The sequence below is a fragment of the Dermacentor silvarum genome, chromosome 2 (genome assembly GCF_013339745.2).
Source record: "Dermacentor silvarum isolate Dsil-2018 chromosome 2, BIME_Dsil_1.4, whole genome shotgun sequence".
Taxonomy (NCBI): Eukaryota; Metazoa; Arthropoda; class Arachnida; order Ixodida; family Ixodidae; genus Dermacentor; species Dermacentor silvarum.
The window spans coordinates 122,485,934-122,510,112 of NC_051155.1; the positions used below are offsets into that span (position 1 = coordinate 122,485,934).

A 24,179-nucleotide genomic window follows, 5' to 3' on the forward strand; every position below is an offset into this window, starting at 1 on the left:
GACGTGGTGCTACAACAGCGGGCTGTATACGCGACAATCTATGCATACTATATGATACAACGACCCACCCTGTGCCAGTGATTGTGATAATGCTATAGCATCCCGAGCAGTATATAAATAGGGACTAAACTCATTCACCCAATGCGGCACATCACGTTGTGGGGCTTGATCATCGCGGTATCTCGACAAGGACACGAGGCTCCTGCTCTTGAGATCTATATTTAATTCAAGGAGATCGTGAGGGCTCCTTCGACCCACCTCCTACGAGACCTTGCCTTCAGTGGCACACATTTTGAGCGAGATATCTCGCAAGATGGCAGCCGTGGATGTATCGATCGCTCTGCGATTAGTTATCGCAGTATGAATCTGAAGGTGAGGTATATACGTACGTTCGCATAATTCAACCTCCTCTGGCATACGTTGTGTGCATGCGTGCGTATATGTCGTGTGCGCACGTTATATAGGGCATCCCACGCTATAGCTGGACAGAACCAAGGTAATGTTGTTTGCCGTCGCTTGGGGATACTCTAATTATTTTTTGCATTCCGCCTGATTACGTAATTAGATAAAGCGTTTCAATGAGAAAATTGTAGAGCAACATGAAAAACTCCCGATACAGCTCTCTGCTGCTCAATACGTGCTACGTAAAATGTGTTTTTCCGAGCGTGAAAGAAACCCGCGAATACGTGCAAAATTGCCGCCCGACTGGCCGCTCGAGGCATTTTTCCAGCGTTGCTTCAATGGCATATACTACTATTTATAACCAATTCTTTAGCCAAAGTGAAATTTAGTCGCAGTTGGCCCTTTTAACGTGAGGACGCGAAGGCTGCACGTTTGTGGGATGCAAGCAACGTAGCATGCCCATGGCTTATGCCAGCGCCAAGGCGTCGCAATAGCCGATCGTATACGTTGCTGAATTATGTGCTTTCATATTGCGAAGGAAGGCAGGGCGAACTTCGCGGCAAAACCGGTACGAAGGTGGCGTTTTCATCTGCGTAATAGCCACACCCAAACACTTTGCGCAAGATGTTGAAGAATAAAAAAAAAAAAAGTGCAGCTATTATGCGAGTGTGTGCGGGTGTTTCTTCCAGACATTCCGTCGTACGTCGATCTTGGCATGGCGCTTGCCGCTCGTTGAGGGTCACGCTGTCGCAGTACTCGAAATAACAGCCCTGCCAGCGGTATTCGCGGCGATAAATTGACGAGCCCTGAACTGGTGATAGCATAGGAGCCGACTACGGGAGGGCTCCGGGGCTCGAGCCCCCTCCGGAATTTTCCAGGGGGGGTGAGCCCCCCCCCCCCCCCCCCCCCGCCTCTAAAATGTCATTACCGGAGTTCTGTTACCCCCATAATTTGAGGATTCTCTTGCGTTGCCTCCACATTTTCACTTTTGTTGTGACGAAAAGCTTACGGCACCATTGTTGGCGCGGACGTGCACGGATTTTAATTTCTACTTTCGCTTTATTTCGGCAAATCCTGACAATAGGAGGACAAGCGCATTAGAAGCACCAGCGGCGGCTACCTCATCCGTGTTTCCCCACTTTAACATTCTTTTAAAATTTCCGCTGAAAACACCACGCACAGACACAATATATTTAAATATATACAAAGGACAAAGTTTATTATATCTTTTAAAGAGAAAGAGGTAGCCAACTAAATGGACAGCCGATACCTAGATAATGAATATGTTGATGTAGGTTCACTTCACTTCAAATTATTTTGCGTGCTTTTTTGACCCTGAAAAAAAAAAAAAGCATACAGACTTCAGTGACCCCTTCGGCAGAGTCTTCTATTTTTTTTTATTTGTTTATAGATACTGCGATCTTTTACAAGATCTTAGCAGGGTGGGAACATACAAGTACAATCATACAAACATAAATTACAAGCAATCTTGCCGACGCTTGAATTCAACATGACAAAAGGACAAAATGCAAGCAAAAAGAAGCAAATAAAAGGACAGAATGCAAGAAAAAAGAAGCAAGTAAATTATGTGCGACAGAGTCAAGAATGCAGGCGGGCCTGAAAAAGGGATAAAGAATTTAGTGTAACGACTTCGTCAGGAAGTTTATTCCAATCAACTATTGTTCTTGGAAAATAAGAGTATTTGAAGCAGTTGTTATGCGTCGTTAACGGGCCTACTGCTTGGGAATGTTTATGACGGGTAGCATAACCAGTTACAGGTGTTAAAATGTGTGAGGTATCAATACGGTAGTGGCCATTCACTAACTGAAAAAAAGAATTTTAATCGGGAAACCCGATTTTGTTCTGTAATAGAAGAGAAGCCACTACGTTTAAGGAGATCTGTTATAGAAGTTCGACCGTAAGAATTGTAGTTAAATCGAACAGCTTTCCTTTGAATTCGTTCTAATTTTTCAATATTTGTTTTTGTGTAGGGGTCCCAGATGATTATTGCATACTCTAAAGTAGGTCGAACTATTGCATTATATGCCAGAAGGCGGAGAGCAGGTATCGAGAATTTCAACGACCGTCCTAGGGTAAACAATTTGCGAAGACAATTAGCCATTACAGTGTCAGTATGTTTTGACCAGGAAAGATTGTGAGATATGTGTACACCGAGATATTTATAGTGATATACTTCGGAGATATAAGTGGTGTTGGCAAAATAGTCGAAGAGAAATGGCTTTTTCTTTAGTGTTATTCTCATAAAGACAGTTTTTTCATAGTTAATAGACATTTGCCATCGATGGCACCATGCAACCATTTTGCCAAAATCACTATTTAGCCTGATTTGATCTTGGGGGGATTCAATTTCGGCATAAAGTATACAATCATCCGCGTAAAGTTTAATTTTGACAGATAGATTTTCACAATGTCATTTATATAAAGCAAGAAAAAAAATGGAATTCGCAAGGCGGATGCACTAGGAACGGCGTGTGAAAAGCACGTGAGTGATATGTGTCTAAATATTTATTCTCTTTCCAGTAGGCAATGCTAACGACTGGGGACAAAAAGAAAAAAAAAAGCTCTTCTAATTATTTACAACATTTACGCATTAGGGATGGAAACATCGCCTCTTGCATGCAGAGGCCATAAATACGGGGTGTTTCAGCAAACACTTTCAAAAAATGTTTAAAGGTTGCCTGTGGCAGATAGCACAATTCTAGTTCATGAGCTGGTCTACTCGAAGAGGTGGACATTACTTGCACAAAAATTGAAATGCATGATCAACTAAATAAAAAATCACTAATTAGGTTTTTAACATATTAACTTATGGCCCGTGTTGCAATTTACAAATTCTAGCCGTGGAATTCGCAAGGCGGATGCACTAGGAGCTAATTTTCAGGATGGCACCAGTTTCGAGATATTAATTCCCGAAAATTGTGGAGAAATGGATTGGCGTTCCAGTTACCTTTGCGCTTACCCGCCGTGGTTGTTTAGTGGCTATGGTGTTGGACTGCTAAGCATGAGGTCGCGGGATCAAATCACGGCCACGGCGGCTGCATTTCGATGGGGCGAAATGCTAGAACACCCGTATACTTAAATTTAGGTGCACGTTAAAGAACCCCAGGTGGTCTAAATTATTCCAGAGTCCTCCACTACGGCGTGCCTCATAATGAGGTCGTGGTTTTGGCCCGTAAAATCTCATAACTTGTTCGTTTCATACTGTTGTGCTTTGACGCATAAAACGATGTTTTGTTGAGAAAGTGACTGGCACTCCAATGTTAACATTAAGAGATATTAATTATCTAACCAAAGTTAGAGAATTAATAGCTCGACACTGGTGTCAGCCTGAGCTTTAGTTCAAAGTGGATCCGCACTCCACGGCTAGAATTTGTAAATTGCAACATAGGACATAAGGTAATTAGCTAAACATTTAATTGGTTAATTTTGTTAATTAGTCGATTATGCCTTTCAATTTTTTCTGCAAGTAATGCCCGCCTCTTCGAGTAGACGAGCTTATGAACTAGAATTGTACTATCTGCCACAGGCCGCCTTTAAAAATTTTGGAAACTGTTCGCTGAAACACCTTAATTGTATATAGAATTCACTCAGTAACCGAAATGATGCCAAGCCGGATTCACGCAAAATCAGAATAAATAGAAGTGTAGAAGTCATGCGCAGCAGCTCCTTATACTCGGACTCAAAGTACTAAAAAAATAAAAAAGAGTGCAGTTTGGCCGGGAAGGCGAAGCAGTATTAGTGATAGCGAAGTAGAAGACAATTACACGAAGGAAGCTTCTTACCATGTAAATCCGTGTAAGGATCGCACCCGTGTAAGGGCCGCACCCATAACTTAACAGCCAATATTTAAAAAAAAATACATCCAGCCGAGAAGCAATTGCGTTCCGTGTGCTGATTCTGATCTGGCTCAACAGCGAATTGTAGCGCGCAGCGTATACTTTCGCGCGTCGCTACTGGATGTCGAGAGGAGGCGATCGCGGAGGTGTACGGCGGATTTCATACTCGTAGTTAATGGCCCGGTCCCATGAAAGGCTCGTCAAAATCGCGACAGAAAAGTGTGGCCCTTACACGCGTCTATACGTTAGTTATAGTGGCCATATAAATTGTAGCAAACATTCACCTAAAATTAAAATAGTAAGCATAGTGGAGATAGTGAACATAGTATAAGCACGGACCATGTAAACCTGTAAATACCTCACTGGATGACCTCGAGCACTCGCTTTCACAACGCAAGCATTGTGAAGAACGCCAGCAGCGGGAGGCGAACGGTTCGTACAGCCGCGCGATTCACCGAAACTCTGAAAATTAGATTCATCATCATTATCTGCCTATTTTTATGTCCACTACTGACGGCCTCTGTGAGTGATCTGCGATGACCTCTGCAACACTAGGGGTGCAGAAAAGACAGCCCGGCAAGGAAGACAGCGCGCATGAAGTTAGCAGCCATCTCTGGTCGCCCTTAATCATTGCACCCACCAATGATTACCAACAATTAGATATGGCACGCGGGTCCCATAAGCGTCAGCCGCGCACAGTCATTCACAGCTAAGGCAGGGCTAGCTAGAGGAGAAGACGCGTGCTCTCCTTCCCATTCGCGTTTGATTACGTGACCTACTACTAACCCGAATATTCAGCGCGTGGGAAATAATGCCCATCAAGCCGCCATCCTTTTCGGCTCACTGTTACGTACTGTTTCCCACACCCACAGGCTATGGGTCGCTCATGTATATGACTTTTGAATTTAATGCGGAACATCCCGGCGGCAACAACCGCGACAATTTGCCTGAAGTGTCGATATAACTGATTTCGCCATAAAGGTAAAAACATACAATTGTTATATATATATACAGGGTGTTTCAGCGAACACTTTCAAAAATTCTTAAAAGGTTGCCTCTGGCAGATAGCACAATTCTAGTTCATGAGCTGGTCTACTCGAAGAGGCGGACATAACTTGCACAAGAAATTGAAATGCATAATCGAATAATTAACAAAAATTCACTACTTAAGTTTTTAACTAATTACCTGATGGCCCATATTGCAATTCACAAATTGTAGCCGTGCAGTTCGCAAGGTGGATCCACTTGGAACGAATTCTCGGGATAACACCAGTTTCGAGATATTAATTCCCCAACTTTGCGGAGAAATGCATTGGCGTTCCAGTTAGTTCCTTAAGAAAACGTCGTTTTAAGCATTGAAGCACAAACTAAACTGGAACGTCAATGCATTTTTCCGCAAAGTTCGGGAAATAATATCTCGAAACTGGTGTCATCCTGAGAATTAATTCCAAGTGGATCCGCCTTGCGAACTCCACGGCTACAATTTGTAAATTGCAATATGGGCCATCAGGTAATTAGTTGAAAACCTAATTAGTGAATTTTTGTTAATTATTCGATTATGCATTTCAATTTCTTGTGCAAGTTATGTCCGCCTCTTCGAGTAGACCAGCTCATGAATTATAATTTGGCTATCTACCACAGGCAACCTTAAATAAATTCTGAAAGTGTTCGCTGAAACACCCTGTATATATATATATATATAGGTAGGTAGGTTTCGGAAAGCTGGTCGGGCCCCAACCCCCCTCCCCCGGAAAAATGAAAACTTTCCGCCTATGGGAGATAGAGCAATAGTGCAACCCTTCCTTTGGACTCGAATCCCAACGAGATGCTTTGGTGCAGCACTTGAAACCGTGCCAGAAGAATCGGTATGACTGATCGAGGTGCTTAGTATTTATTTATTTATTTATTTATTTATTTATTTATTTATTTATTTATTTATTTATTTATTTATTTATTTATTTATTACAATACATTAAAGGCCCAGGGGGCGTTACATGAGGGAGTGGAATAAAATATGAATAAATAAGGAAGTAAAGACATAATGCAGCAAAAAGAAAACAGTATGGTTCACAGCATCGAAAAAGCGTTGGTTTAGGCGAAATGCAAGATCAGATTATAGTGACAAGGCAGATTAGGCAAACACATAGTATCTGCCGAAGCCTCGAACAGTCACGGAAATTCAGGAAATTAAGCTTAGGGGAAATTAACTTTTTGTTTAAAGGAGTACTGACGCAATTTTGTTTCGTTTTGATTTATTTATTTATTTATTTATTTATTTATTTATTTATTTATTTATTTATTTATTTATTTACGCAGAAATATTACACGCATGTATGTGTGTTTTCACAAAATTTACTTCCAAAACTCGTTCCTTAGTCATGAATTGGTCTCTCAGTCCTCGTATATCCTACTTAATTGTCGCCGCGCACTGACCATCAATACAAGGTTGGCGTTCCCCACTGTCCTACGAGCTTGCTGTTTCGCCCCTTTCTTTACGAACACCAGCTCCGAATAGCCACCCCTGATCCATCGCCAGAAGCGAAGATTTCAAAGCCTCCGTAGCCATTTTTCTCCTGTCGAAATCTGTGTGGATGCACTGCTGCTTGAGTGCTTGAATCTGCGCGATGCACTGCCCATGACGACGTACTCTCTTGCCTTGTTTGATTTTTTTTTTTTTTTGTATACAGTCGTCCAAATATTTAGCTAGCTGACGCGAGCGCCGCCTTTTCTGCTTTCCAGCTATTTTCGATGGTGCGAGCTTGCGAAACGAGTCAAGATTAAGCCCATGCTCACAAAGCTCGTGCAGATATAGGAGAGTCATCTGTAATTAGGTCGTTCCTTTCCTCCGCTGGCCTGTATGGAAAGCCGGTGCTCGCACGAGCCAGCTGAAGATTTGGCCGTCTGTACGTAAGTTTATCTTGTAGATGATGTATGCCGGCCAAGCCTCTCTCAAATGACATTTCGGGCACTGCTGGTATTGTAACAAATACATAAGTGAACTATGGGCTCCGTTAGCATCACATAGCCATGGGGTCCCAATTCCTCGCGCGCGGGACAGAATTACATCATAGTACTACCAGCTCCATACGAGCGCCCGACTTCGTGGCCTCGCTTCCTCCGGCTATCAAATCAAATCGTATATCAAATTTTTGTTTTAGGAAGGGCAGCGTCACCTGTACACATAAGTCGAATCCGGATATATCGCACTCGAAGGCGGTCGTGAAATAGTTCGATATATCAATAATTGGATATATAAAATGAAAACTTCATACAAAAAACTTCCAAGGGGATTTTGCAGCAGTTCGTATACTCGATAATTCGATATATCCGGGTTCGATATATTCGGGTTCGACTATGTATGTGCAGGAGTGGCCAAGGCCTGCAGATTGACCGCTTGCTCGTGACGTCACGCTTTGTAGCTTCTGTATATGATTCTATGATGGGTTGCTTTCAGAGTCCGGGATACTCTTGAGGGCACGTGGACGGGAGCAGCCGTGTTTACCAAGCGGCTGTTTATCACAGGAGTTCCGCTACCAAAGCGCGGCGCCTACTTCATTCGGTGGTCGACGCTGCTCGTCCACTGCCGGTATACAGTCGAGGAGGTCCGTTTCCGTCTAGCGCAGGGGTCCGAACCTTTCGTCCTTGCCGTTTTGTGCAAACCTTGTCGCGCTCGTGCGATACTACCGGAGCTATCTTCGCGACGGCGGAGAGAGAGAGAGAGGGCGTAATCTTTCGATAGCTCTTGAGCTCACAAGTGCGTGTGTTGGAGAGGCAGCGGACCTGCTAGTGGTTGGGGGTCGTCATCCACTCGAGGAGATAAAACATGCAGTTGAACGAAGAGCAAGGACTGTACGTTAAAAAAAAAAAAAAAAGGGTAGCAATAGACACTGCGAAGCCGTGAGAAATCCCACGTCCGGGACGCTATCTCCTCGCGCGATGTCTGAAACGTGCGGCGCCGGAGGATCTGGCTGTTTGCATAGCGCACTGCCTATCTGAGCTTTAGTATAGTCATATCAGAAGTGCACTGTGGCGTGAAGTGTGGCGTGCTTTGCAAACCGATGTGTAAAAAAATATAATAAAATAGAAAAAAAATTCGATTACCAAGATCGCAGAAAAGCTGCGTTTGCCTGCGGGATTTTTTTTCCCTCCTCCCTCGAATCTGTCAGACCTTTGTGCTCGTTCTCTCTTTAACGGAAAGCATTATTGAATATCTCTCACAGGGTTTTCTTAGGGCGGCGTCCGGCCGGGTAAATCCTCAATCGCGTCGTATTTTAGTCGTTGACAATATCAGCATTAATGAAGACAATATCTTCACGAGAGAGGCAGGTGCAGCAGGCTTTTTTTAGGGGAGGAGTCGGTCCTGAATTATTGACTAATCGCTGTCTGTGCATCTTGATAAATGCGCGCAAAACCTCCTCATCGAAAGCGCGAGCGGAGTGGATACGCCAAGGCACCGAACTCTGCTATACGGTCGCTTCAGGTCCAATTCGGACACCGCGACTTGGCGAACAAGCGTCTTTTGCGGCCAACTGTATACGCGTTAATTGGCACGCATGCATCTGTCCCGCAGCAACCCTTTCTTGCCGTGCAGCTTCAGCATAGTGTATACTATAGCTTCGTATACGCTGCTATAACGACGGAGACCGAGCGTATACTGCTGCATGACACGGTGACGTTCTTTGCCGACATCCGTCTTGCGTTGCCCAGCTTACGCTAACACTCAGTCTCAGGCAGTGATGGAAGTGCTGCTCCAGTTGCTCCAAAAAAAAAAAAGAAGTGCTCCAATAAACTGTCATTTTTGTTAGTAACTGCTCCGAAACGGCGTGATGCTCAGCTTTATCGGCTTTGATCTCACTTCTGCCACAAGAACTGGCACTTTAAGTACTATACCGCTCATTTAACTCTATTTTTGAACTTGACATGCAGACTATCTTGGTGAAATGAGAAAGTGACTTAGATTACTTCGGTCTCGTACCGATTATCAGCTGCTGCCTTTCGCAACATTTATATGGGATCGTGGTTACCTTTATGATGTGGTGCTCAGCTTTACCGTTTTGATCTCATTTATACCACAAGTACTGGTAGTTTTAAATATATAGCTCATTTTACTGCGCGTTCGATAGCCATCCATCTTCTTAATTGTTTGTTTCTTGCAATTTGTGTTGATTATTGATTATCTTTATTTAACTGAATTTTGCATTTGCACTTGCTTAGTCTGCAAGAGACCCGCACTTGGCACGAGCGTGTGTCCGAGCAGGCGAGAACAGGACATGTTTAGAAACCTTCGAGAGCATGCATATCCAGCGGCTCTATGCTAACTTGGTCCTCGCCGGCACGCTAACCGTTTTTTTTTTAATTGGTTCGCTGATAAAAGGATCCGAGACGCTGATTGAGGCCCGTTATGAAACATTATTGAAATCACTGAGCTTGCGTTGCAATGCTTCATGACTTGAGTGGACTAGAGACTTGGAAGAATACCAAGATAATATTAACGCGATAGCGTTTAGGGCTCCGTGTCGCAGAAAATCCGTCGGCAACCGGCGTGTGATCGCGGGTGAAGACAACAATCATCCAACCACATGGACCGCGCAGGCCCTCCACGTGGTGCAAGGTATTGGTGAACAAAAATTTGAATTTCTCACAGTGAAATCCGTCAGAAAAAATGGTAAATTACGACTTTACGATTCGGCGTCGGATTCGCCGTTGGATTGTTTACCAATCAGGCGTCGGGTTATAATTTGAATGTACGAGAAAGCCTAATTCTGCTATGAGGAAACTCAAATACAAGCCCCTTTTTCCAGCATTTCTACCAGACCTGCGCGCATCGGGGCAATAGCAAGCAATTAATAAAATAATAAAAAAGGTGCTACGGCCTACACATTTTAATATAAGTCCACTTATATTGTCCCCTAGAAAAACGTATTTCCAGCAATGCATTTCAGTTTAAAAGTGAAGCCGACTTTAAGGGGATCGGCGTAAGCTTGGTCTTTGTAAGGTGGCTTTCCCACGTTCAGTGTTGCAGTGAATGAAGCCTACTTGCCGTATGTGAATGATGCGATGCGAACGTGTCCCGATAACGCTATCGCGTTCCACTCTTAAAGGCGAAGCTTAAGCGTCCTCCAATTTTTAATTCTTGACAAAGGATACGTAAAGAATTGAAGAATTATATAGGCTGCTTTCGGGACTCTTGCAAAATATTCGCTAAGGTTATTTCGAATTGAATCGAGGCAGCCATATAGACAAACCAGACAGTAGACTGTCGTAGGAAGGGGTATTTGACAATGGATCACGTCCACGTCATCAATCAGGTATTTGACAAGTCTGCAAAATATGACCAACCTAATATGTTGCCTTCGTAGATTGTACATAAAAGCGTTCGGTTCAGCAGGGTAGTCACGGAGGCGTTACGTAGTTAAGGAAAGAGGAAGCGTGCGGGAATACCTTCGGAAATATCTACAGAGATGCTGCTGTAATCATTCACGAGAGTAGCAGAAAAATACTGATTAAGCAAGGCGACACAGGCGGAAGCGTTAACGCCCGGAAATCGGGACCACTAATAAACGTTTATTCTCTCTCTCCAATGCTGTTCATTTCATGATTTGTTGAAGTATTCGAAATGTTAGATTAGGAAACATTATGGGTTGTGCGTAAGGATCAACGGTAAGCATTTCAGCAGCCAGCAGTGGAGTTTGCGGATGATATTATCCTGCTCGGCTACGCTGGAGATGACTTGCAACAAATGATTCAAGACATTAACCGACAAAGTCGAAGTGCATGTTTGGCGAGTAGTATGTAAAAGGCCGTAACTCAAATGGTCCACCGGTTATCCATCCTACGCAATACATGGCCTGCCCAGCTCCATTCCCCCCCCCCCCCCCCCCTCCTAATGTCAACTTGATTATCGGCGCAGTCGAGGACGGCAGAAAACTAGGTGGGATGATGAAGTTAGGAAATTTGCAGGCGCAAGTTGGAATCAGCTAGCGCAAGACAGGGGTAATTGGAGATGGCAGGAAGAGGCCTTCGTCCTGCAGTGGACAAAAATATACAGGCTGATGATGATGAAGATTTTGGGTATAGGGAATTTGCAGGCAAGGAGTCGGGTGACGCAACTGCAGGGATGATTAGAAACAGCTGGGAGACCTTAGTCCTGCAATATAGGCTGCCGCTGGTTACGTGCACGGAGAGAGCTTTGGAGATAGAAGCGGGCAGGGAAAGAGGTGGCACTGCCGTCAGTCACAAATTTAACGTTTCCGTTGTCGCGGAGTGTCGTAGGAAGCTGACGAAACGAGGCAAGATACCACGCCTTTGTCACGCTGTCGGCCGTATGCGCTTCCGCAGCTGGCGACATGCGACTCATTATATACAGCAAGGCAGTGGCGCACAGACGGGGGGGATTCGGGGGTTGTAAGCCCCCCCCCCCCCCCCCCTGAGGCCGACTTAACCCCCCCTTTTGTTTAACCCCTTTTCTTTCCTTACGCATTTGAGTACTGCAACTAAGATGTAAGACGCGCAATCGTCTGCACACTCGCAAAAAGTGGATTTTTTGACAATTTCCAGTGAAGAAATAGAAATTAGTGCTGTTTAGATGGTATTGGCAAACTGTCAATCCCCCCCCCCCCCCCCTGGCAGAGATCCTGGGTGCGCTACTGCAGCAAGGCCCGCTCGGCCTTTCCTCGGAATTTAAGGCACAGCACGCCGCGCAGTCGTCGCATCCCGTCGGCGATCGCACGACATGTGTGAGCGTATCATCTATGGTATCATGCTTACGCACGTGTTAGCAGCTCGCGATAGTCGGCGCTGCGTCGTATTCACAAACGAGCGCGAAATAGCTCTGCATGATAGCGTCAGTGCACCGCGCGACGTGCTCTGAACGGGTTATCTCGAGTGAACTCCCCGATGACACCGTATAACGTGTACGTGTCTATTGCTGTGTCGCGGTGTCGCAACGGGACGGCTTTCCTGCGCAACCGGTGATTGTGGAAGGGAGCGATGGAGAAGTGCCGCCCTTACGTCGTCCTATATCTTGTTTTGTAAAAGAAAAAAGAAAACCGTTTATCTGCACTTGCCTGCTTCTTGCCGTTCATGCGCTCGCCATGGGACGACAGGCGTTTTCCTCATTCATTACGCCCTATATCTTTGTTGTTCTATAGCCATTTGGTGCGTAGTTTCCTTTTATTGCGATAGCAATTATATGGACACTTCAACGGGATTTCTGCCGTCGGCGTCGCCGTGAGGTTCCGTATAGATAAAATCTTCGCCGCGCGCCGTATGCCCGAGCAGAAGCGTGCGGGGACGCACGCTATCACGGAGAGCGAGCGCACTCAATCTCCCACACGCAAGCAAGGAAGCGGGAAACGAGCGCCGGAGGGAGCGGGGGGGGGGGGGGGGGGCGCACTTTTACTCTGCCAACAACCGCGCTCGTCGCTCGCCCGCACCGTCTCTTATCTCCACACGGCTCTGACCTTTGTATGCGCTGTGCATTCGCCGCTCAGTTTCCGTTGAAGCGATAGACCGCACGTACCTTCGCCCGCTGCGGCGTATGCGCTTGCTGCCAGCGTTTTGACAGTCGTTGTCTGCAGTCATTCAGTGTGATCTATTCATGTTTGTTTGTGCGCGCTCACACCACGCTTGTTCATTCAGTTAGTAATAGTCGGGCCACATTTTCCAACGCACGCTACACATGCAATGCTGCCCGGATCGGCAGTGCAGCGCTACAGGTGTGTCCCTTCGCACGCGCTCCCCACGGGAAGCGCTTCTCATCAACACCACCGTTTCACACGCGCCTTCTCGTGGTCACCGAGTCTCTCTTCATGTCGGTCTACTTACGCCGCAGCACACCTGCTTACTTAATCAGCTCATGTTTACTACAATTCATATTGCTACCAAAGCCGCTCACCTTACTTCGTATGACATTGCTGCGTTGCTATCGCATTCATTGCTTCGCCCTTAGGGCGCAACTGTGACATTTTTTTTTTTTTTTCTTTAACACACGCGGTGGGAGAGGGATGGAAGCGTCAGTGTTGCAAATCTCGGGACGGTGTAGCTATCTCCGACATATTCAGGCCGCTGAATACCGATTACTAAGTGTGAGCGAGATACGGCCTCTTTGTACAGTCCGTTCTGTAAGTATGCGTTCTTACAGCCCGTTTCTTGCTGCAAATACTTGGCTCTCCTTTTTGATTTCGAGCTCGTCTTGGTCAGAGCACATCATCACTTGCAACAGGTCACTCAAAAATAAATAAATAAATAAATAAATAAATAAATAAATAAATAAATAAATAAATAAATAAATACTTGGGTACTTCGGCCGCCTGTTATGTGTAGCTCCAACAGAAACTAGCCTCATAACTTACAAAACACTCGTAAGACCTATTTATGAATGTGTCGCTATCTGTACGCGGTGATAACTTTTAAGCTTTCCGGAATTTCTCAAGATCGCTTGTGGCAGGTAGCATAATACATTCCGTGAGCTGGAATATTCGACGGGGCGGACATGCTCAAGAAATCGAAACACACAATCAAATAATTGATGAAAATTCACTAATTAACTTCCTAATTAATTACTTTAGGGTACACCATATTGCAATTTACTAGTTGTAGCGGGTTAGGTTTGCAAGGCGTCGGGGAAATTAGGTGCGGTTGAAATTGAAATGTAGAAAATACTGAAGAAAAGGGAAATGAAAGTGTACGAAAAGATAACTAGCCGCGGGTGGGAGCCGAACCCGCAACTTCCGCATTACGCGTGCGTTGCGCTACAAATTGTGCTACGGCGACGGTTATCAAAGCGTCCACTAACTTGGGTATTTATGTTTACTAGCTCTAGACCTGGGAGTGTTAGCCAGCGCCACTCAAGAGCCATATGGTGGGCGGATGGGGAACATCCCCCCCCCCCCTTTTTTTTTTTTGTCCGAAGGCGTCACGTAACACGTGATGCCGTCGTTTTTATTTTCTACATTTTAATTTCGACTACAGTTAACTTCCCCGATGCTTTTCTTGGCTTCATTGTCTGTGATTAACTTGGTCACGCTTATATATATATATATATATATATATATATATATATATATATATATATATATATTATATACACACGCACAGACGCAAAATTGCCGAGCGAATGGCCGCTCGAGGCATTTCGCGTGCATTCGCGGGCATCTTTCACGCTCGGAAAAACACTTTTATGTAGCACGTATTGAGCAACAGAAAACTGTATCGGGAGTTTTTCATGTTTTTCTACAATTTTCCCATTGACACTTTTCATCTAATTATAATATTTGAGAAGTTGATTTGTCAATTAAGACTACTTATATAATTAGGCGGAATGCAAAAAATAATCTGCGTATTTCCAAGCGACGGCAAACATTACCTTGGTTCTGTCCAGCTACGCGACATTTGCATATATTTAAATCTTGGTGCATGATAGTTGGGAACAAGGAGGTGTAATTTTTTTAAACCTCATTGGTTGGGACACCTTGTATATTGAAGAGAAGGTAACACCTTCTGTAAGGGTTACTCCGTCTTTTCTGGTCACTATATACACTTAATCGCGCACGCGTTAGTGAAGTTTACTTCCTATATGACCTTTGATTACTGAGTACTAAGCCATCTTGTGTATATATATATAATACACATGTTTTTTTTTTTATGTGAAGGCGACTAGCGTAGCGAACGTGGCGTTCTTGCAGACGAGTTCCTATATAGGTGATGAGGCGGACGTGCCTTGACTCCAATATCGTGAGCATCGGAACATTAATTAATAAAAACTCGGTAATTAGCCTTTCATCATTAAAGCTTTGTTGAGGACAGCTTTTTTTTTACACGCTAAATATGGAGGCAGTCACTCTTTAACGCCTAATCGAATATCGTCGAACATAAACGCTCAATCCGTGCGATATGGAAACCGAGCGCGCCCCGCTGTACACCTTGGACGTAAACGCCCCGTGAGGAAGTTTGATTAATGGCGTGTCGTGGCAAATCTAGATGCAGCAGATGCTTACCAGGAAAAAGGTGCCGTATCAGTATCCCTCTGCCTCGACCCAGTCACGGGGCGTTTCCGTCTGATATGATACCTCCTGGCGCGTCTATCCCCATTGTCATAGGTGCGGTTGCACCCTTTTTATCTTCGAAAAAATGTAAAATAGTTTTTTTTTTTAATACCGCGAACGCGAGAATAACGCGGGGGCGCACGCGTCAGCTCTCGGTTCTTCTTCGTGCATGTCGCCAAAAGAAATTGAAAAATCTATCCTGCTGATAATTTTCCCGATCATGTGTGACCTTCCTCGTGCGTTAATGTAAACCAATTCTGTAAATAAAGCATTTGGTTTTTGGTCAGCGCTTTGTCCTGGGCCTCCTTTCTTTGCCCTGTGTCGCCCCGTTCGAAATTCTGCTGTTTAGGATGTTTACCAACCAGCCGAAAGGAACACGGTACATATATTAGAGTGCTTATCGAAGTCTTGGTCAATCTGTGAAATCATACAAGTCTCAGTGTCAACTGGAACCCGGTATTCATTGGCAAGAAAAAGAAACGGCAAGGTCGACGCGACAAGTTTTCCACCCAAAAGAATTTTGTGAAAGGTCATCTGGAAAAATATATTCACCGGGAGGGGGGGGGGGGGAATCAAGAAGTGAATTTTCTGGTGGAAATAGAAAAAAAAAAAACGACAAAAGTGCAGCGAACTTTAAGAAAATAAAAACCGTAAAAGCTGAACACTTTAGTATAGGTGGATGCATGAGGTTTGCGAAAGAGTTGCACAGGCACGGGGAATGTCTTTTGCCGGAAGAAGTTTAGCACCGCGTTGCCGCTTCCACTTCAACTCGGTGGCAGGCCGTGACTGTAGTATAACGGTAACGCTCAGCGAACCCCCGTCTCGAACTCTTTGCTACCGCGAGAATTTCGATCGTGTTTCTGAAACGTCGCACAAGTCTGCCGGTATTTTGTTTTCGTCGAAGCAAGGCGATCGTGACCGTGTCAAAAAATATGTCCCACCGTCACTCAGACCCGCGGCGTGCCCCGGAATGATTTCCGTATCGGATCGCGATCACGCAACCTGCGAGTCGTTTGCGGAGACTCGGTCGGATATCCGGCGTGTGTGTTGGTCGCGATCTCAACGCCGAATAGCGGTGCTCGACTGGCGGTGCTCGCCGGAGTGCGTTGACATACGGCTGCGTCACGCGGCGATGACGTCATCGTCACTTTGTTCGCCGCCCCCTTCCTGTTTCGCTCTTTTCTTTCTTCTTCGTCTTATCTGGAGGCGAATTCGCTGTTGATTGGCGTAGTCCTCTGCCTGCCGCGCGAAAGTGGAAAAAAAAAAGGTTTGGCTCTCCGCGCGCGCACGGGGTTTTCACGCGCATTGCATGCTCTGCCGTGTTTTTCCCGCTTGACGCGCTCTCGAGCGAACACATCGCGCGATGGTCGGACGATCCCGAAGCGGAAGCTGGCTGGGTGCTGCTTTTTTCTTTCTTTCCTTCTCTCTTATCTCGCGTAAAATGTGTCAGACGAAGGACAGAACACGGAATCGTCTTGGTGTGTAGCTTGTGAATTGGTGCAATCGCTTATAGCTTATATTTAACGAATAAAAATCGCGAGTTTTCTTCCGAGTGACCTTTTTTTTTCCCAATAACCTTCAAATTAGTTCAATTAGCCGAAAAGAAAAGAAGAAATATTGCCACGGTGGGAGGTCGCGGATAGGGAGAAAAATTTGCGGCCGGGTTTCTTTTTTTTTTTTTTTTTTTTAGCGACTCATATACCCATTTTATTTTCCATCCTTTTGAAGTTTGTCATGCCGAGCGGCCGCTGCCGGATATAGCGACTGTGCGGCGACGTTCAAGAAAATGACTAACGGAGCGGGTACAAAAATTGGTAAAAAATGTTAAGAAAGAAAGATGACGACGCGGATCGTTACAAAACACGACCTCACATGTTCCGCTACTCGTGCCTAACGAAGGTCGTTACCAGAACAGCGTGTGTTTAGCCACATAGGGTGTCCCAGCGAACGTTAGCGAAGCTGTTAAAAGAATATATATATATATATATATATATATATATATATATATATATATATATATATATATATATATATGCAAGAAACGCAGTGTAAGATACGATTCTAAAGCCTACGGCATTCGGTCATCAGACGTCTTACGACCGAACACCGTAGGTCACCGTGATTTTTTTTAAATCTGCCTCCTCTTTTTTGAACAGCTTGGCCAACGTCAGCTGGGACACGCGGTAAATACCGGTTGCGGGCTCAGTACCGCAATTTCGCGCTTCTGACTCGGGCGGCAATGGCTTCGCCACATGGATTTGCATTGCGGGGAAGCTACGTTCGCTGCAACATTTACGTCAGGTGATGGTCGAATACGCGCCGGTGCGGTACAGCAATTGTTATTACTTTTTTATTATTATTATTATTTGGGTCTGAAAGCCGGTGCCGTGAATACAAAGTTCCCTTCACATGTGTACCTTTCACCCTTGTACAGAAGCACAGATAAAGATGTGAGCAAGAAAAGAGGAAAACGAAAGCGAGATCCAGTTGACTTCTGTTTGCCCTCGATAAGCGATTTCCTCATCCCACCTTTATTGTCTCATTTCCTGGCGGTGTCTTTCCCGAGAGATGCTTCTTGCTGCTGTGCTGCGTGGTGGCCATTGTCTGTTTAATGAGCCTGTGCTGCCATCTGGCGGTTAGGCAGTAATGTACTTTGTCGTTCTGCGGATGCGTTCATGCGCGCGCGCGCGTTCGAGTGTCTGGTTGTTTTGAACGCGACAAAATACCCGGTCAAAACATGTAGTGCATATGGACGGCCGGAATGCGGCAGCCGCGGCTGGCAGTCGAGACACCAGTGCACTTCAGCGTAACACTTGCAAATGTTTTTTTTTTTTTTAAGTGCGGTGGAGGGGATAAAATGAAGTAAGTTAAGATAGGGATTTATTACAGTGTTCAAGGAATCGCTGAGCACTGTGTATATCAAGGGGGTTATATACTTATATCATCATCATCATCAGCCTATTCTATGTCCACTGCAGGACGAAGGCCTCTCCCTGCGCCAGCGTATTCCAACTTGCGCCTGCAAATTTCCTAACTTCATCATCCCATCTGGTTTTCTGCCGACCTCGACTGCGCTTCCCTTCTCTTGGTATCCATTCTGTAACCCTAATGGTCCACCGGTTATCCATCCTATGCATACGCATATATACTTATATATATATAGTTTAATATGACCTCCTTGGTGTTTGATTGGTTTTTGTGCCGCAGTGTGCTTTTTTTCTGGTAAACCCTGCCTCCTTGCATTTATTTCAATAAAGCCAGTGTGTTAAAAGTGTGTTGCAGGCAGAAGACTTATTATTAATATTTATTTATTTATTACATAAACCAGCATTTGCTCCAAGAACATATAGGGGGGGTGGGGGGGGGGGCATATACATGCATTTCCACATTTGCAGATGTAAATACAAAACAGTGTCACACAAGCGAACAAGGCTTTATAGGCAGGTAAACGCCTATAAGCAAAAGATCGCTAGTATCGACAGATCATACCTGTATAAAACAAAAGAAGTACGGAGGTACAGTACCGTAAACAAGGGTACATAAACCCCACCCAAAATTTTGATTGTATGCTGGAAGTTGTAATGCCCGTTCAGAGCACATTCTTCCGCAAGAAATTTTAAAATGGTTTAGTAAAAGTGGAAATAAAAAAATTAATTAAATGTTGTGAGGCTATGGTGTGAGGAGGTGAGCTGCCCTCCCTGCTGAGCAAGCTCGCCCCCATTGTCTCAGCCAGTGCATGCAATGCCAAAACCTTCTGGAGGCCCCTTTATGATTAGGATTTACTTTGAGAGCTCCTATCTAAATACATTGACATTGATAATCATCTTGCTTGGCATCCACTGAACTGATTACGATGAGGTCACGACGTTTAAAAGAAGTTAAAATCTAGTGGCTGCTGGAAGCAGATGTTTCCTATTCAGGCTGGTCGGTTTTGCTTATAATGATTGCCAAAAATCATAAATTTTTAAAATGAAGCATCGAGTTTACAACTCTGTCACTCCACAAGGCAAGCAGATATCATAATGTTGCTAACTTCATGAGTTAGTGCATCTGAAGTGGAGGAAATTGATACCCTGTGTGCATCGCTGTGCAAGATAACAGTAAGCTGCTAATAGGACTTTTGAAGAACTTACACAAGCAACCTAATAATTTTTATGCAAACTCTAATTTAATACATGACATTTCTTAGTTTAGACACTGTAATGTGTGCAGCCTTATGGAATTACACTGTCAGAATTAACAGAGTTGCAAATTTGTTACTGCCTTTTTTTTTTTTTTTTATCTACAAGTTTTCAGCAACTTTTGTTAAAAATTTGAGGCACCCAAATCTAAATTCTGCTCCCAGCAGTTCCTAATGTTTAACTCTCTAGCGCGCAGCAAAGTTGCTCAAGTAGATTATTTCCGCATTTTACATGTATTTGAATAGACATCCGAGTTTGTTCCAAAATAAGCAGACACTTTTGGCATCCGGTCCGGTACATGACCTGTCATATCCACGACTGCATCCATCAGGTTTCGATACGTTCCAACAGTCAGAATGCCCACCTTTCCACTCCACCGCTCGCATTGTGTCAGGTGCCGTGTCGTACCAGGTATCCTCGCTTTCAAGCTTCTCCTATTTACTCAGAAGTGCCAGCTTGAAAGAGAAGCAACTCTTCTTATTTCTTAGCCTTGTTGAACTGTTATGCATTGAAACCGGCACTTTAATACGTTGATGAGACACGCTTTTACTTCTTCAATTTTCATGTTTCATTTGTTCGCAACTGTTTCCCTCACTTGTGTGCGTGGCGTTGCGTGCAGGCTGCCCGTGACAAAGGTTTTCCGGAGGAATGCCAGTTTGTCATTGAGGTGCAAGGAGCTGGCGCCATCTGCAGCATTGAGGAGTTGGACGAGGCTCTGCGCAAAAGGGACAAGGAGTAAGCAATTCTCCTCTTTCTTCAACAGTTGTCGGACATTTTCGAGAAACATGAAAGCAAAAGAAAAAAGAGTGGTGCTCGCCGATATGAATACCTATTTCCTGAAAGGAAAAAAACACACCTACTCCTTACATTGCGGAGCCAGTGCTATGAGCATTCTGCCCTTGTGGTCTTTTTTTCTGTGCATTTCACGTATTGAGGCAAATAAGTGGGCGTGCAGTCATAATCACAATTAAGGTTGATACTTAGTACTGCTGTGACTTCATTAATTGGTAGAAAGATACCAATAACAGTATAATTGATAGCGGTATCACAGTTCTAGTTTTGTTTGGTACTCATAAAATGAACTGTGAGATCCCTGTCTCTATATTGCCACTTTTCAGCAGTGAATACAATTCTTTTCGTTACTAAGTGAAGCCATTCTTTCAGCCTATGCGTTGAGATCACTTTGTGAGTGACAAGACCTGTCATTGACTGGGCCATGTTTCAAGGCTGTTACTGTATAAACTGTTGCTATAAAAATTTTTTATAAGCTTGTCTGGTCCTTGATCTGCTAAGTTTGTGTGCCTTTATCACATTGGTCTTCTTTTATTTCAAGTACACAGCTGGCCTTGCAATACATTTTATTTCTTGTACTTTCTCTGTTGTTACGTAATTTTTACATTTTATGCATATTTTTCTCTTTCACTTTATGTCACAGTAGTCTCTCCTTTCGTAAAAATTAACCAAAATTCGCAGTTCTTTATGAATTCCTTATGAACTGAACAAATCTTGAAGTCTTAATACCTCTGGGGTTTTGGATAACCGTAAGCTCTACTGAGGCACTGATATGCACCTTAACGAGAGGCCAGGTGATGTGTGCAGATGAGTCAGAACCTCTGACAGAAACTGAACATCCAGACGACTGCATTTACCATTCAGGTGAGACGTTAGTTCTGGCTTTCAGTGGAAAACTGTCGTGAAACAACCTGCGCAGTGCTGTTTAACCCCAGATTTTTTCAGCATCTTCGTCACGCAGTTCATTGCAAGCAGCTGTCTGTGTCTGCGTGTGAGATGTTTATGCTGACAGATGTGCCATGCCTTGTGTCTGGGATGCCGCAGGGTCAGGCTGTACACCTTCAAGGTGGACCACTTCTATGGTGGTGCTGCTACAAGCATCAGCCAGCAGCGGCAGAGGCCCGTGGTGATCCTGCACGGCGACCTCGGGGCGCCAGGCTTCAGGCATTTCCATGAAGCCCTCGAGGAGCGAGCCAAGAGCAGGAAGATCAGCTACGTGCTGCGCCACTTCGTCCGGGTGCGTTATCCAACTGCCATTTAAAAAGGCACTCTGACGAAAACCGGAAGTTAAGCTAATAGAGAGTTTTAGCCTGTCCTGTAAATTCTTACCGTTTATGGATTACAGTTTTGTTGTAGCCTTGGACAGCAGTAGTAAAGCTGACAATGGCATCTTGTGATATCCTTGTCCAACTACAATGCTTTCCAACTGCAATGTGTTGGGAAAATGTTTGTGTTACGTGCGTGATCTTATCGAACGAAAATAATTGAAAGCACCGCATGTTAACCATTATGTTGCTTCCGACTCTACTATACACAAGTACATTATGTTAAGTCACTGCAGTATTAGCTTTGTGTACTCTCGGGTTAAATCCTGCGTCACAAGATGTCACTACAAGCATTGTTGCTGCCGTACGCTTCTCCAGTAACCCAGTGTTCCGGAGATGCTAGTATGTTTACAGACAAGCTAATACACTCTAATAACACTCATTGCAGTAACAAGTAAGTAATTTTTACCAAGGGCAGATGGAGGCTTCATATGTTAGAAAACAAAGAGATTTAAAGATGAAGCAGCTCTCTGACCACAGGTAGCAGCAATGCATGGCAACTTTGTGGCCTATTGCTGAATAAGCTGAATTTTCGCCAGAAAAGTGGAGAGGGTTACTGGCGAAAGCCTCTCTTTTGACGCGTTGAGCACTGCATGCCACGTTGGCGCATTTATTAGCGCTTGCTTCTATGCCAGCCTTCTTTTTTTAACATTCTCTTCAGCCTTAACTGTGTGCTGCTTTGTTCGATAATGCTTTCCAGCACCCCTTCTCGGTTGACTGTGCGCCAACAAGTGCATGCCACCATCATATTTATAGAGCAACCAATTTTCTATATGGCGTGAGTGTCTTCTTGAGTAACTTTAGTCTCGACAAAATCTGCCTGAATTTTCTTTGGCATGGTCTAACTTATACAAGCCCGAATCCAGTGTCAAGAAATGTGCCTTATATGTACAGTAAACCGTTGTTAACTCAAACTCTGATATCTCGAATTATTGGATAAGACGAATTTTTTCCCTGGCACAGTGTCAACTCCATGGGTTTTTCACCCCTTATCTCGAAATGCCACTGCGCCGAACACTGTATATCTCAAAACCTAGACTGTGAAAATGCTGGAAAAAAAAGACAGTACCGAAATGTTTTTTTTTTTTTTGTACTTTTTTACGCAGCTGTGGTATCGCCAAAAAGTGAAACCAGGGCGGGTATTTTGTAGTGATGCCTTTTCCGATTCTAATGCCTTTTCGTGCTTTTCGCACTTGGTCAGCGGTCAGAGCGACGGTCCGCTCTGACAGTTGTGTGACAGTTGTGTTTGCCAGAGTTTTTTTATACGTGCTTATTGGTACTGATCCCCTGTTATGTATTCCCTCTTTAGACCCCCTGTGCCAGCAAGGTCCGGCTATCTGGTTATGGAGTGGAGCTTGCCATTAAAAGCACGGAATACAAGGCTCAAGACGACACTAAGGTTAAAGGTGACTCCGAGGCTTTCATTACATTTTGCTGAAGTTCGTTCAGCAACATTAGTTTTACCTCAACTACAAGAGCGTAACTGATTTGGCAAGTAAGTAGGAAAGAAATATAAAATTAGCGTCGTATAAAAAAAAAAAGGTCACCCGCCGCAGCAGTGCAGTGGCTATGGTGTTCTACAGCTGTGCACGAGGTCGTGGGTTCGATCCCCAGCTGCCGCAACCACGAAACCTCCACTATGGCATCTCTCATATCTGCAAAGTTGCTTTGTGATGTTATCAATCAATCACTACAAAAACTTGCATGGTTTGTATTGATGGGGCTGGTGAAGCAACTGGCGGTGGCTAGATGTATTCCCTTCATCACACATCTTCAGCCTGTTGACATCGCCTGACACGGTTTCTGAAGTTGTTGATTCCATTCTGAGCAGCAAATTTTGTGTTACGTTATGTCACAGTAGCCTTTCACATCCATAAATGTCCAGATAAATGTGCAAGTCAACTGCCACTTATCTTGTCAAAAATATAAATAAATAAGAATTGATGATATGTGACCTGCTTACATTTTGTTATACGTGACCTGTCCTTTGTAACCATTGGTTAATTGATTAAGCTTTTCTGTGTTCGTGACCTGTTGATGTCAGTTATGTGTGTTAAAAAAAAAAATACTTCAGTTCGAGTTTATGCTTTCTTCGTTTTTGATGTGCACTGCACTTTGGTCGTACAAAAATGTATTTAACTTGTGTTCTGCTACAACAAAAGTCGGTCACCGTGATAGTTTGATCATCACACTGGGCATATTTAAAAGCTAACTATTGTGGGTTTGTCCCTCCTGAATATTTGAGTCAGTGTCTTGTATGTAGCCTAGCCTTGGTTTTGTTTGTGTCATCTTAATTTTGTGTTTTAGTTGTGGCCCCCTAAATGGCGGTTTATTTTTCTCTTTGTTTGCAGAGGAAAAAAATGTAGTAGACTCCGACGAAGTTGAAAAGGTTGAAAACATGGAAGGGTTCGACTTCAAGAAGCTGAAGTGAGTTCCCTCCTTTGCACTGGCACTGGTGTCTTGGAATTTCGTGGCTTCACTCCCTAGTACTTGTGAAACGGATGTCAGATTTTTATAAACACTTTTTTGCATGTAACACTGTAGAGTAACACTGCGAAGGGTGTTTGTGTGAAGGAG

General features: G+C 44.3%; 1 protein-coding gene across 1 annotated transcript in view; it reads left to right on the plus strand.

The window, feature by feature from the left end:
• The window catches only part of LOC119441725 (UDP-glucose:glycoprotein glucosyltransferase 1-like), a 196,616-nt gene that overhangs the window by 82,557 nt on the left and 89,880 nt on the right, over window positions 1-24,179 (plus strand). The window contains 4 exon segments of the mRNA XM_037706328.2: window positions 20,105-20,220; window positions 21,322-21,514; window positions 22,912-23,008; window positions 23,954-24,029. Of these exon segments, the coding sequence (XP_037562256.1) occupies window positions 20,105-20,220; window positions 21,322-21,514; window positions 22,912-23,008; window positions 23,954-24,029 (482 nt within the window).